The sequence below is a fragment of the Protomyctophum parallelum genome (assembly GCF_964188405.1).
Source record: "Protomyctophum parallelum genome assembly, chromosome: 18".
NCBI classification, from domain to species: Eukaryota; Metazoa; Chordata; class Actinopteri; order Myctophiformes; family Myctophidae; genus Protomyctophum; species Protomyctophum parallelum.
The window spans coordinates 36,229,507-36,244,897 of record NC_139716.1 but is presented as its reverse complement, the minus strand read 5'-3'; the positions used below and the strand labels follow the sequence as shown (position 1 = coordinate 36,244,897).

Genomic DNA, 15,391 nt, shown 5'->3' with positions numbered 1-15,391 from the left:
CTATACCAGGGGTCCCCAAACTACGGGCCGTATATATATATATATATATATATATATTTTTTTTTTTAAATAACCAAAATATAGGATTTTATTTTTCATTAGCACTGGATGAGAGCAAATAATTAGAATAATAAATTAGCCGATCTACAAGCTCCCAAAGTGAATGGGATCTTGTAGATTGGACATTTAATGTGATGCAGTGTAGGTATTGACTTGTGACCAATTTCAAAGAGATCTTAAAGTGAATATAAAAACTACCCCAAAGCACCTCAACTATACAGGAAAAACAAGCTCAAGCACATGCAAACAGTGAAATACCCGTTTCTGCCCATCAGGTGGAAAGCTCATTATGTCCCAAACTTGCAGATTCAAAGCATATAGCTAAAGTGGGCAGAATGTACTCTAAGTGGAAGATCGACAAGCTCAGTGTTGTTTTGTGGCACATTTTGAGCTTGAATGACTTTTGGCACCTAGTATTATCAAGCAGCACTTGCCACCTGCCCAGTGGCAAAACTACAATGGTATTGTGCTCGACTGACCAGTCAACTGGCCCGACCAATGAGAATTGTGCAATGAATCTAGATCATAGACTGTAGATACAAGAAAGTTTCACATTTTGAAATATAAAACTTAACCATGACAATGGAATTTTCTGAGCAGGATCTGTGCAAGGTATGATTTGTGAACAAGAGTTTGGTAAAGACCAAGGGATCAACAGTAGTGGCTGAGAATTTGGTTTGATTGTGATTTGAGCTCAAATAAGCTACAAAAAGGATGTATGAAAAAGTTTTATTATTTTAATCAAACAAAAAACACTAAAATGATAGAAATTAAAATAATGCATTAAAACAGTTTTAACACGGAACATGAAACATGGAAAAAGCTGAATGCTTTAATTCTGATTACGTAGCGGCAATTTGGACCTCGGAGTTAGAGTTTCAGTCTTAGCAGGGACTCTCTTCTTCTTCCGTTGCTGGGATGCCTGAAAGGAAAAGGGGAGATTACTGAAATGAAGCTATAAATTCAGCATTGAATGCAGTCATCCTGAGGTTAATCAGGATAACATTTACAAATACCCACAACCTCTAAAGACAACTTTTGATGGTAGTTTCTCAAACTTCAATTTCAAGGACCCCCACAAAACGTGTACAAGATTTGGTTCCATTTGTACACTCAGTTAGAGACTTGGGGCTCCCAGGGCTTGAAGCCCCAAAAAATCCCAAGACTGAAAAAGATCTTTTGCAAATCTGCAGTGATCTCATTAAATGACCCCTATGAAATCCTCAGGACTGAAATCAGTCCCCAGGACTGAGAACTTTAAGCCCTGGGCTCCATTTGTCACCGCTAAACCCCTTATCCATAAACTTTTGCCTTTTACCATTTTGCAAAACAAATTTGAATAGTTAAAATGGCCCTACAATCTCACAATGTAGATTGGCTAGTTGAGCATTCAAAAATGTTTTGCAAAATTTAGAGATAAGGGGTTTAGCAGTGACGAAAATGGAGCCCCTAAGGTATATTCAGACTACAGTTTTAGCTGATAAGGTGACCACCAAATACTAGAACAAAGCTGTGGTGGCAAGTGCTTCACCGCTCATCCAAACACGCCCGCTTTTACCCACCAGTGACCACCGTTTCAGCTCACCGTATCACCTAAAACTGTAGTATGAATATGCCCTTATGGTCCATTTGAAATCAGGAAGGGTCCATGGCCTGGACCCAAGAGGGTCCCAGGTTGAGATTAAAATGTCACGGTTGGTACTACCCACCTTGAAGAAGGGTCCACGGTTGTCGTTGCTGCAGACCAAGTTCTCATCGTTCTCGAACGATTCCGCCGAGACCTCAAGCAAATCCTAGACACCACATTTGATCATTAGAATGCTACCTAGAAGCCAAGGACTATTCCATTTCAGAAGTATATATATATATATATATACACACACACATATATATATATATGCACACAATAAAAGACCAAGTTTCTCTGAAACTTAACTTAGCCCCCTCCCCCTATCAGTCAACAGTACAGATGTTTTCAGTGAGTCCAAGGTGGCCAACATGGAATTTGAAGTTACTGAAAACTATTGTGGTAGATGCCAATTGTAGGAAGTAATGGGCGATCTACAGCTCACAGAGACACTGGATGATGATTTTGAGATGGGGTCCTTAGCCAAAAACACGACCACTGACATAACGTACATTAAAGAAAACTGTTCTGCCCTACATAGCCAGAGTGCAGTAACTGCCAGGTAGGTCAAATTAGCCTGCATGTGCAAAAAGGACATTACTGTATTTTGGCTTTGTAGGGCAGTCAGTTGGCCTCAGGTCTTAATGGGTTGAAGCGTTTACCTGCTCTACTCTGTGTTGTTCAGCCTCCAGCTCTCGTTCTACCTCCAGTGCGTCAGTCGTGGCCTGCAGTTCAATGGTGGCCTGCAGTTCCTCCTGTTGGAGATGCAGGCTCTCCAGTAGCTCAGAGCGCCTGCGAGACTTGACAAGCTCCCTGGGGTACTCAAACTCCCTTCGCTGAGGAGTCATACCTGGAGGACCACAGAAGTTTTGGGGGATCCGTCAGTAAAGGGCCATCACGTTTTGTGAAATATTTTTTTGCCCCATTAAAACAGGGAAAGCATCAGTGTCATTTTTTATTTTAGCGTCTTGCCATTAAAAGAAAAGAGCAGATACAGTACAAGCTTTTTGTGCTGCAAGCATGTACATTTGCCAATTTGAAACATAGCAATGTACTAATAATATGAATACTGTAGTCAAACCTGCAATGTGGGCTTGTCTTTGTTGGTTCTTACCAGTAGGGACGTCCTGTCGCAGCTCCTGGTGGAAGTGGTGGAGAAGCTCTTGGGCGCTCTCCACATGGCTCTGGAGGTCAGCGTGCTGCTGGTCAAACACAGCCTGGTCCAGGGAGACCTGTGTCTGGAGTGAACGCACCGTCTGGGTCACCTTCTCCTGCTGCCCCGTCAGCTGGGCCCTGGTGTCTGGGAGCAATGTGTTGGAGTGGCTCTCCACACGCTGAAAGAAGCCATACAAATGTTAAGGCGTCAGTCTATATATAGTCAACCAGAACCAGTTGAAGAAATGTAATTTTATGGAATTTCTGAAAGCGCAGTAAGCTTTGAGAATTCAAAGGGCAGGAGACCATTTCCCCCCCCCCCCCCCACCCCCAGATCAGTGGTTATCAAACCTAATTTCAAGGACCCAGAAGTCTGGGAGTGAAATGGTAAGGGTCCATTTGCTTTGTACCTGCAAGGGTCCATTTGGAAACCCCACCTTGAGAACCACTGTCCTAGATTAGTTTATACACCGGTACAGGAAGGGTACTCTGTATTGACCGATATTAAAAATATTCCGATATATATCCCCCCCCCCCCCGACTTGCATGTCAACCTGTGATCAAGAGATCATTACAGGTTGACGTGTTGCAGGGCCAAACCACATGACTGTCTCATCTGCTTTGTCATTTTACCTCTTGCAGTGCCAGATTGGCAGCAGAGTTCTGCCCAAGGAGGGCCATCTGTTCTTGGGCTTGGTTTTGGACCCTCTCCTGAGCTCTGGAGCAGTGATTGCCGTTGCGTTCTCCGAGGCCTGTTGGGGTGCACAGGCACGACAGTGAACAAACACTAGAATTAAGTAAAGTAAAGCCATTCCGTCCTTTTGTTATGCATCATATAGCTCTATTCATTGCTATAGTGAGTCTACCATCTCTCTGGCACTTTAAAGAGAATATACATGTTTAGGTCAGGATATGAATTTTATCCAATCAGATAACTCTAGGGAAAACAAACACCATTAAATTGAAGCTGATAAGTCTCTCCCCTTTCAAGATGAAATTGGCAACTCACTTCAAAGGTTTCTGCCAATGTGGCCCACTGAACAATTTAGTATTCTAAATTGTTCACACATACTGCCCTACTTGATCATACTACAGCATCACACAGGCGAAGCATCAAAACCGTTTGAACTTGTATGTCAGCTACTTTTCTGAATCTATAACAGGACATGAGGTTTCCACCCGGCAGATATATAGAAACATACATTTAGTCATTTCCAGAAAGCATGTAGGATTTAGGAGTCAATTTTTTTATCGGCCTGAGGTATAAAAACTATAAATGGTTACGATGAGCACACCAGTCAGAGGTCCTACCAGTGAGGGAGCGGTGCAGGAGCGAGCAGTAGCCTGTACTCTCCTCCAGGGCCTCGTCAGACACCTGGGCAGTGTGGCGGATAGCGTTGGCCAGGGAGGGGACGGTGGAGGACAGGAGGTCTGCCTGGGCCGCTACGCGCTTCTCCGCTTCACTGCAACATCTGGACAGAGAGGGTCGATTGCGTTTGGATTGATAATAAGACAAGACAAGACTCAAGAAGTCTTCCCGGGACCAAAGAGTGAAAATGGCATCAACAGGCTCACAAACGAAGAATTGTGAGCTTTTAGATCTGCCTTGAGTTTTTTTTTTAATGAATTTATGGAAATATTCAAAATAAATGAAATTGCTGTAATAGATGAAAAGTTGTGATTATCTTGTTGAATAATCATTTTGTACATCTTTTGAAAAAAAAAAGAAAAAAGGGAGAAGGTTTCTCAATTCAATATATTTCATGACCGTGGAAACCCTGTGTAGTGCGATTGTATGGTTGGAGTGAAGGTAGTGGTATACTCACGTTGAAATAGCTTCCTTCATGCTTAGCACAGGCGCCTGCAGAGCTCTGCTGGCTGTAGCCAGACCGCCAAAGCGGGTCTTGTTGTTAATGGCCATCAGGCTGAGCTGGCCTTGGAGACAGTGGATCATTTGATCCATCTCCTGTTGGTAGCAGAACAAGGGCTTCATTTACAAATAGATACCAATACCAGTTTCTTTCCTGATAACGAGTCCCATAACTTGCATATCGGTTAGGCTTACAATTAGGAAAACATTCAGTTTGGAGTTATGTAGAGGTTAAGTTTAGGTGTTGGGGTTTGAGTAATGCCCGATTTAACTTGGCTGTGGACCGGTGTTAGGCGCCTTTAGAGTAAAAAAGGCTCAAAAAGGCATTCATAGAAAATGAGTTGGGGTTAAAAAAAAGGGGCATTAGAAAATGTGTGTGGCATACCAGCTGTTGGGTTTCTGACTCTTGTCGGATCCGTTGAGACAGACTGTCATGTTCGGCCTCCAATGAACAGAGAGCATCCAGGGAGGATGTCCTCAGCTCAGCCAGTGCCTGAACATGACTGGTCAGAAAAATATTGACCTCCTTCATTGCCTCCACCTGATTGGATGACAGGGAATAAAGCCAGACATCAAGTGAGTGCAGTAATCACTGCATTTAGTAAATATAATAGCTCAGTGGTTCTTAAAGTAGGGTCTAGGGACCCAGAGGGGTGGGGTTCTACAGTCAGCCAAATGATTTAGCTGTTGTATGGCCAATTAAAATGCGATGGACCAGTTGAATGTTCTCAAAAACCACTACTTTAATGTAACTATTATGGTGCTGCCGAATAGTTCAGAATAAAAGTGCCAAGCAGATAATATTTTATTGTGATAACGGCTGCCTTCCCTTTAGCCAAAAACAAATAAATACATGAAGCTAAATCCATTCCATTACTACAATACGCCAGTAAGTGAACTCTTTAGACACGTTAACATTGTGAGGTGGTGCAGAAATTAGTCTAGTCATAAGCGTTTGAATCAATCTGCACAGAGGCAGCGTAGATTCCATAAAGTAAATTGTGCGCTCACACAAGCGAAACAGCGGGAGCAAGCGGCTGCGGTTTACCCCCTAAAGAATATATATATATATTTTAGCGTTCCCATTTTATTGATTAAAAAAAGACCTTAAGACATCACCACACACACCCTGCGGTTTTATTTGATAAAATGTGGACACTTCCTGGGCATCAGAATTGTTAAGACCAATCCTGTATAGTGGTCCCTAAAAGACAAAAATACATTCTTCAATTTGGGGGTGCTTGACATGACGTTTAAGAACCACTGACACATTGGTAAATGTAATGGCATCACAAGGACCTTGTCAGCCTGGGCTCTGTGGTCTTCCACGGTCTTCCTCATGGCCTCATTCAGCATTCTGATGGCTGCCACACTGGGAAGAAGGGAGCCGGCAAGAGCCTCCTCAAGGTCCTGCTTGAACTCCTCCTAATACACACGGCAGATATGAAGACCAACTTCCAAGAAATTACACTAGACCACCTACATGACATGGTCACAAACACATCACGACGCATTTATGAGCTTGTAGAGCTGCCTTTTCTGTCAAAATGGTGATTAATGGCGACGGTTAAGGTCCTCACCTGCAGCTCCAGCAGGCCTTCTCTGTTCTGCAGGCACAGCGCCTCCTGCTGGTGGACTTTGTCCTGGAAACCAGCCACACCCTGGGCCACCAACTGTGTGACTCCTCCCATGAAGGACTCCATAGTGGCCACAGCGGTGCGCATCGCCTCCTCGTTGAACGACAGCACCGCGTCTATGGAGGGATGATGGGTTAAAGCTAAATAAAACCTCACGACTGGCCAGGTCCTAAAGTGCGATTTGTGAGTCAGTGGGGGAAGCAGCCCCCATGCACAATAGCAACTTCCTAAATTACAGCATGTACAATTATGATGTGTTCCTGGCATCTACATAGTGCTAACCAAGTGAATAAATCACAGGCCTTGGATATTCTGCACTAAGAGTACTTTTAGTACACTTGGATGCCAATACCTTTACTCAAGTACATCGTTTTCGGCCATACTTAACAGAGGGAGCATTGCTAAAATATTGCAGAAGTAAAACATTATTCCACCGCTTTAAACTCACCCATGGAAGAGGTGTAGCTGGCCAGCGTGCTGCGGTGCTTGGAGGCCTGCTGGCAGACACTGCCCTCCATGTTACCGAGCACCTGGTCCATCCTCTGGCTGAAACTCTGGTGGACACTAGTGTTCTGTTGGTCCACCTGGAGTTTAAAAATCAGACGGTTACTAGACTGCCTTACCTTAGCAACCATGTTACACTTTCTTAAATGCATGCTTGACGTTCCATCCACAGAACATGTATATATCGTCAGTCACCTTGTGTTCAGGAAATGGACAAAATAAACCCATTTACCAATGTAGTTCTTAATCACAAGCTTGTTTACTTGTATTTGATTTATAAAACCCAGAGAAATCTCAATTATCCAAGCCACCGCTAATATATGATACCGCCTATTTTGTCACTTGTGTATAGCCATTATTTTACAATATAGAATAAATGTTTCGTGCTACAGCAACGATATGAAGTAACAGAACGTGTGAAAGCAAAGAATTGAATAGCACCTTGTTCTTCCTGTCCAGCTTGTCATGGAGACCAGACACATGGCTGGTGCTGATGTGGGCTGTATTCAGCAGCTGGAGATAAGACAACCCATCAGATTAAGGTAGTGATGAGACTAGTTCAGCTTCCTCACAGGGCAGGGTGCAATTAACCCGACAACCCATGGGGTTCTGCCCAACAGCAACAATATATTATTTTGTTTTAATCCTCACCTGGTCAGCAGTGCTATACAGCTTCTCCTGGGTGAAGGTTAGGTCAGAGCAGATGAACTGCTCCTCTGTTAGGTGTTGTGCAGTTTCCTCGAGGGCCTTTGTGGCCTCATCTAGCCTATAAACAGAAAACCAGGACACGTATTACTTTCAAGTACTGCATCCCTCCCACCACCACCACTCTGGTCAGCTCCTTTTTGAACTAAGGTGGTGCACACGTGTGTAGTAAATAGTTGTAATGAACCTGTGGTCTCGCTCTTCCAGCTGGACAGTGCACTGCTCCAGTTGGCTCTGGCTGTCGGTGAAGAGCTCCATCACCTGGGGAGAGGAAATGGACCCAATGAGTGGCTATAGCATTGACAAGGAGAAAAGTCATGGTCTGGGCAATTAAATGAGAAAAAACAGGAGTAGATCAATATAGATTCTGTCCAAATAAATACATGTCAAAAAGCCTTGTATTAGGCCCAGGCCGTAGCGTAACGGTCTGGGCACCGGACTGGTAATCCAGTCGCAGTGTGCCGCGGGTTCGACTCCCGGACCCGACACGGCCTTTACTGCATGTCATCCCCCCATCTCTCTCCCGTTTCCTGTCAGCCTACTGTCTGTCCCTTCAAAAATCAATAAAAGGCGTAAGCCGCAAAAAATATCTTAAAAAAAAAAAAAAAAGCCTTGTATTCATCGTTTTGTTTTCACTGCAAGCAAATAATTTGATGGTATGGGGTTGGAGACTAGACTCACATTGACCGATGACCAGGTAATCAAATTATTGACTTTGAGATGTGACAAACTGTTAATTAATTAATGTCTGGTGTGTATAAAAGTTTGAATATACACTTACAAATGCCAGCTGATTTCAGTAGTTGCACAAGTAATTATATGTTGCGTTATGATTCCTAGTTAATCAACTTGTGGTGCAAAACTGTAACATACCTTCTTCAGCTCCTCCTCTGCAGCAGAGATCTTTTCCAAATAGCCAGCTATAGTCTCATCCTGGGAGGTGATCTGCTCAGTCATGTGGCTGTAAACAAGGAGAACAATATTGGGGCCAAATTGAGCTACAAAGTAATCAGGAATGGTGAAAAGGGCAGAAGTTGCATTAAATATTTTTCACACGTTTGGATTGGCATAACAACCAACTAACATTTGTTGAGCTTAAACAAAAGCTCACGACTAGGGAGCAATTCATTGTAGGCATCCAATGTTGTATTCCCCAGTGCCATACCTGTAGTTCTCAGTGGACAAGTACACCCCATGCTTGTCTCGAGCCGCAGTCAGGTCACGCTTCAAGCGCTCAATTTCCTCTGTGTATTCCTTGAGTGGGGGTGAGAATGGAGTCCACATATAAGACGTCACATCTGTACAGTCTACTACAGTGTATAGTTTTAAAGGTAAGACAACTTTGGTAGAAGTTTGGGTTGTGTAGTTACCTAGCCATGATGTAACTCGAAAGTCAAAATTCAAGTCAAAATTTCTCCAGTGATTAGAAGTTGATCATTTAAAATATGCTCCTTACTTGACTTACATTGTATGCTGCAACAGCTCTCAAAGTCACTCTTTCAGTACATACCAAACAAGTTTATGCAGACAATTATAGATCACCAAAACAGTTGATTTTGCCTTTTTTATTAAAACCCAGACTGGATCTGGAACATTTTATAAAAATGTTAACTTCCTGTTTATTACTATGTTGTCTGAATCAACTTTGTGATTGTTGATGTACTAAAAGTGTGATTTTCAGAGAAGTTTCGGCATTCAAAGTCAATGAGGAGCATATTTTGAATCATTGGAGCATTTTTCTTGTCCACATTTGTTGTTACATCACGGCAGGGTAACTACAGTACACAGCCCAATGTTCAAAGTGGTCTTTCACTTTAAAGGACAACTTTGTTTTTTTCAACCAAGGTTCATGTTTTAGGTTCCCATTAGAGAAAGTAAAAGATGCGTGTTAATTTGTTTATTTGCTTCTTTCGTTTTAGCGATTTTAGCATTTTTTTACAGGGGGCGGGGGCATTTGAACATGGGGTTAAATGCGTATTTTACAAATTATAGCGATTTATTTTTTTACTATAGTCCTACTAGACTAAAGGAAATTACATCTGCCCACAAAAGATCACAGGATCTACTGAATGTGAAGGTAGAGTACTAGGCTCAATATGTCAGTTTGACACGTCCCCCTTCACATTCAGTAGATCACTAGAACCCGTGATCTTTTGTGGACAGATGTAATTTTATGAGGTCTAGTAGGACTATAGTAAATAAATTAATCTCAAAAAAGAAACATTTAGCCCAATAAATGAAGACTCATCTTTTACCTGCTCTAATAAATAAAGCATGAACCTTGGTTGAAAAAAAAAAAAAACTCTTGTCCTAAGGCAAAATTCCTAACATGACTTGTTTCTCCATGTACCTTTATGAGCGTTGACTTGGTCATCTTCTGGTTAATCTCTGGCTTATTCATGATGTTCTTGGCTCTACTGGCGTACTCCAAGGTGCTCAATGTCTCCTACACAGCACAGAGACAACACAGCACCAACGTCAACATAGTCTAACCCATGAAAGGCATCAGACTTTCAATCCAGTAGCTACCTCTGTGTCTGATTAGTTTGCTATACATGTAAGCACATTATTTGAATTTGAAGATTTAGGTCAGGTTTTAGGAGTTTTTATAATCAGTATTAAGTCTAAATTAACTGTAACTCTTATATTGGGACGCAGACACAGATCCGACACACCACAGGTCTGACATACTGAAATCAGCCGTCGTTCCAGACAATGCGTTTGTCAGACATGCGTTGCAACTTGCTATATATTTTGACCAAAAAACAAATCCGGAAATAGTGTACAAAAATTAATTCTGATGAACACACCTCCAAGTTGCAGGAAGATGGAGACACCGTGGCGATGATCGACGTCTTGGTCCGTCCCCCTAGAGAGTCTTGAAGGATCCTCGTCAACTTCGACTCCCTGTAGAACATTAAGATCATGTCAGGAGATGACCTTGGTAATACCATTTACTAGTGCTGCAAACAAATATTCCATATTTGAAGGAATATTCCAATATAAAAAAATTAAAGAATAGACAAAGGTTCGAATTAAAAATAATGCTGCGAGAGCTCTCGCAAGACTGAGCCATTTAACGTTCAACGGCTGGTCTCACGAGATCACAGAATCGTCAGTCATGGGCAGAAGGGAGAAGTCTCCCCGCAAGCTTTACTTAACGTACGACGGTGCCGTGCGTAAACGCGAGCCGATTAAAAGTCCACAATGGGCCCGGGCGGTTAGCTCAACTGTCTGGACACCGAGGCTGCTGAGCCAGCCTGTTGGCGTGCCGCAGGATCGACACCCGATCGCCTTGCCACATATCTAGGCAGCAGTCATAGGTAGGAAGGTAAAATAAATGTACAAAAAAAAACCTATCCTAAAAACACCGGGAGACAATGAATTAAGCTAAAAATTGAGTTTTGCTGCCCACCTAAAGAACCACTGCCGTACAACACAACCACAGTTTACCTATAAGGGACGTGAGGTCTCTTCTCCACCAAGGCCGTGATCACTCTGCCGAGCGTCAGCAGAGACTGGTTTATGTTGCCTGCTTCACGGGCACGTTTGTCCTGTGCCCCCGAGCGGCCGATGTTTTCACTGCCCGCAAGATCAACCTAAAGACATGGGGCCAGGTTGAGTTGTGGTCCACTGGAGCAGGTCTCACTGAGCCAAAAAGGCATTTACAACTTTTAGTAGTGTTAGTTTACCAGGTTAAGCTTTCCAATCTTCACCAACTCTTCTCCTTCCAGGGTGATCTCCTTCATGATAATGGTGATTGAGAACACCGAGTGGGATCGACTTGAAAAGAAATGTTACCATGAATACAAACAAGGTAATTGAAGAGGCTTGCTAATACTAGTGTATATCTTTTTTTTTTTTTTTTCTTTCTGTTGAATACCTGGAATAGGCATTCATGAGTGTGGCAGCAGTCTTCCTCTTGGCAGAGCCTCTCTCAAGGATGGAATAAACTTCATTCTTATTGTGGACTGTGATCTCCTCCAGACCTTTAACGACCACGCCACGCTGACAAATACATAGCTAATTAGTTACTTACAAGAATAATAATCACCCATCGTTTACTGACAGCATGTACATGGCTGCAAAGATGTTGACCCTTTAATAATTTTGGAAATATCCGATTGTCCCCTTACGCACGATGGTCGATCGTGGGGAAAAACCTGATCGGAGAACTTCTAGAATTTCACACAAACTACCCTAGTAAAACAGTACTTCAGAGACCGTTACCTTTTTGCCTGGGTCATCGAACAGGTTGAGCTTTTCACCAACATCATCTCCAGGACTCAGCAGGTCAAACAGCTCCTCGTTATAGATCTCCAGGAGGGACACTTTGACAGAGAACTCTGAGCCACTCTCTGACAGCTTTTCGAAGATCTGATGCAGCGTCCTGGGGATTATCCCAGCCAGTGGATCCTGAAATCAAACGCAAGGTTGTGGAAAACTAGTACGATGAGTTTTGCCCATTTGGCAGATATTGACTTAACTGCACCCAAATGAACATGATTGCACTGTGCACATGCATTTGTGTGACTGATTTAGTATCCATCAATGGAAAACTGAAAGCAGACAAAACCTCAGTCCAAAAAGTTTTTTCTTTTTTTCCCATTATGCAGCTTGTAACTGCCCGAACAATGCCCTGCAGTACTTTGGTTGTGTGAAAAACTTACATCCTCCCAAGTGACCTGCAGATCTGGGCTTCGTTCGCCTTCCATGGTGAAGGTCTTGCCGGTCCCAGTCTGTCCATAGCTGACCAATCACAACAAATATACATCAGCCACGGATCACGTACTGTGCCATTTTGAACAGTTGGTTAAATACTAATTATATAACTAGTTAAATTAAATACTAAAATAAAGAATTTGGTTTAATTTGGATACGAATTAAGGCAGGCAACAGCAACTGTTGTTTACTGCTGCACCACTACACATCCTCAAGTGGCTCCAACACAAGTTTAGTGCAAATGCTTGCTTACGCAAAGACTGTGCAGTTGTAGCCCATGATGACCTCGTCAAGAATTGGGCACACTACGCTCCGGTAGACGTCGATCTGTTTTGCTGCGGGACCAAAGACCTAAGAGACGATTGAGGGGAAACGTTGTAATGTAACAAACATTTGAAATGTGGAATCAGTTGCGCATGTATATATTTTTTTTAAATGCCTGCTCACCATATCAAAGGTGTAGGCCTTCCTGGCTGTTGCCCTGTCATTGACCCCACCAGACTTCACAATCACCTCCCTTCTGTGGGGCTCACAGTTGACTACATTGTGGGTGCCCTTGCTCTCCGCTGCACTGAAGGGCCTGAAAACACAAGGATAAGTGACTCAAGTTAGTGGCACAACATACACATTTATTTAATTACTGTACTTCGCTTGAGCATTACCAATACATCTCAATGATCTCAGATCCAAATATTGTACTTTTACTCCACCTCATTTAACAGTCACAGTCACAGCTGTAGTTACTATTCATTTTGTAGATTTGGATTACAAAACCATTATAGCCATTTCTTGAAAATATCAAATCTACAAGCTCACAATACATCGCAGCGCATTGTGAGCCGTCCCGTTCAAACACTGGGGTGAAAAGAAAAAGATACAGACAGTTTGAGACAACCGTTAATCTGCTTTGTTTTTGCGAATCCTGTGCTTTGATTGATTGAAATATTTATTAACAGTTTGTAGAATTACAGTACATTTCAAGCACAAACTCAATACAGAGACTGTTAACTGTGAGTGGACGACCCAATTAAGCATTACACTTGTTTACAACAGGGTCCACATTGTTCAATTCATTAAAAAAAAAATGAAATTTACACGTAGGGCTCGTTCCCGATTTTAAAGTTAGATTCGGCGCGGCTGACAAACAAAAAAAGATCAGATGTTTAAGTAAAATAAAGAATTTAGTTTAATTTGGATACGATGTTGAGATTCAGAAAAGTCCAAATTAGACATTTTAAAAGGTCGCGTCCAGGGCCAGCCGGAGGGCGTAATAATAAGTTCAACCATGCCCTCAAACAAACCACAACAGTGGAAGTGTAAGTACAAATTGAAATCATTTTGCTAGCCCTGTAGCCCAGGACCAAGGCTATCGGAGATGTATTTTATAGAGTCTGAACCTAGCTCTGGTCCATAGCCTAGTCTGAAACATATGAAATACATCCAACAGTAGGGCTTTCCGTGGTATGGTGTAGCTTAGCTCTGGTCCGTTGCAAATGTAACGGCATATGGAGCTATGGACCAGAGCTAGCCGCTAGGTGTAGTTTAGCAGCTTAAACACTCATCAGTCCCACGCATGTCAAGATTTTCATACATTTTCGAAAATAGCCAACCCACAAGCTCAACGCTATTTTGTAAGCATATTTGGGGATTGCTTGACCAACAAAGCTGCATGTAGACGAGGCGTTTGCGCCAGTGGTGTAAAGACTAACACCAATTACATTTACTCAAGTACAATTTTGAGGCATTTCGACAGCCTTCTACTTTGGGTACTTAGTAATACAGGTTTGTACTTTTACTTGCAATAGTAATTCTACATTGCTTCAAGAACATGCAAGTACCACCACTGGTCTACAGGGGCACCGCACAAAACGCGCCCACCCACAACCAACAAACAGAAATCAGTGGGGTAAACAACTACAATAAACACAAGCGTTAGCATAGTCATGGAAGTAAAATACCTGCATCTGACGACAACCTGGACGTTCTTCCCCTGATGCTTGTCCTCTCGTTTCATGCTCGTGTTTGATGCCATTTTTGCTACAAGCAGGAACACACACTACAAACAAACACTAACTTTCCACGTAAAAACTCGACGTTTAAAAAAAAAAAAAGACAGACGATTAAGACAGTAAAAGACACGGATGAAAAGTGGTCCAAGTGTGTTTGTGGCCGAGTTTTGTCCTCGAAATCGTTCAAACGGTGAACTGACAACACAAAATAACGTTGAGAACGCCCGTCCGTTGCGATGTGTGTTTTGTATTAGCCGCCTGCTAGGAGCTAGAGAGAAGAGGAGAAGAAGTGGGCAAATTCAAACCTCGCTTTAAAATCCACGTCAGCCAATGGCTGAAGCCGAAAGAGCCGTTACGTCACCACAGATTGGATCACGTGTCCTCGGCGTAGCAGCAAGGAGGGGTGGTGGGGCGGAGTGTGTGTGTGAGTGCGTGCGTGCGTGTGCGTGCGTGTGTGTGTGTGTGCGTGCGTGCTGTACTCGTGCGTGCTGTGTCAGAAGCAGAAGTAGTAACGGCTGCAGCGGGCCAACCTCTCTACTGCTCCCAGTGGCAGCCTTCGGAACTGGCGGCCAGTCAGTAGCACTATAGCCTCGGAAACCCAGTTGTCTGGCCCAGACGTTTTCATTTCCAGACTGACTCATTGTGATTGTTCAATGTTCATACATTTAATAATTTGCATCTACATTGTGTACAGACTTATTGTTATATTCTTCTAACAATGTTCTTATGGATATTGTGCTGTATTTAGATACTCTTATTTAGTTCTACATCTATATTTGACAGTGAGCTGTGGTGTCCCACAAGGAAGCATACTAGGGCCTTTACTGTTCCTAATTTATGTTAACGACATGACTTCAGCTTGTGACTGCAACTTGTTCCTGTTCGCAGATGACTCAGCACTGCTGGTCTCGGACAGGAACAAACTGCAGGTTGAAAAGACCCTCAGCTCTGAACTCGGTAGAATCTGCACCTGGCTCGCTGATAACAAACTATCCTTACACCTGGGAAAAACTGAATCCATCCTCTTCGGATCAAATAGTAAACTCAGCAAGGCAGATGGCTTCTTGGTTAGAGTGGGTGACAATATTATCACACGAAAAGA

General features: G+C 42.9%; 1 protein-coding gene across 1 annotated transcript; it reads right to left on the bottom strand.

The window, feature by feature from the left end:
- Nucleotides 1-772: 772 nt before the first annotated feature.
- Nucleotides 773-14,538, bottom strand: kif11 (kinesin family member 11). The gene is made up of 26 exons (XM_083788639.1): nucleotides 14,239-14,538; nucleotides 12,728-12,860; nucleotides 12,534-12,631; nucleotides 12,229-12,307; nucleotides 11,789-11,974; nucleotides 11,442-11,566; nucleotides 11,251-11,341; nucleotides 11,012-11,157; nucleotides 10,369-10,465; nucleotides 9,909-10,004; nucleotides 8,724-8,812; nucleotides 8,432-8,519; nucleotides 7,746-7,819; nucleotides 7,505-7,619; nucleotides 7,295-7,366; nucleotides 6,798-6,933; nucleotides 6,293-6,465; nucleotides 6,012-6,137; nucleotides 5,098-5,253; nucleotides 4,669-4,808; nucleotides 4,154-4,314; nucleotides 3,476-3,594; nucleotides 2,802-3,021; nucleotides 2,350-2,537; nucleotides 1,770-1,853; nucleotides 773-982 (listed from the first exon to the last, which is right to left on the bottom strand). The coding sequence occupies exons 1-26, from the start codon at nucleotides 14,310-14,312 to the stop codon at nucleotides 893-895; spliced, it is 3,156 nt and encodes a 1,051-aa protein (XP_083644765.1). The 5' UTR covers nucleotides 14,313-14,538; the 3' UTR covers nucleotides 773-892.
- Nucleotides 14,539-15,391: the final 853 nt, after the last annotated feature.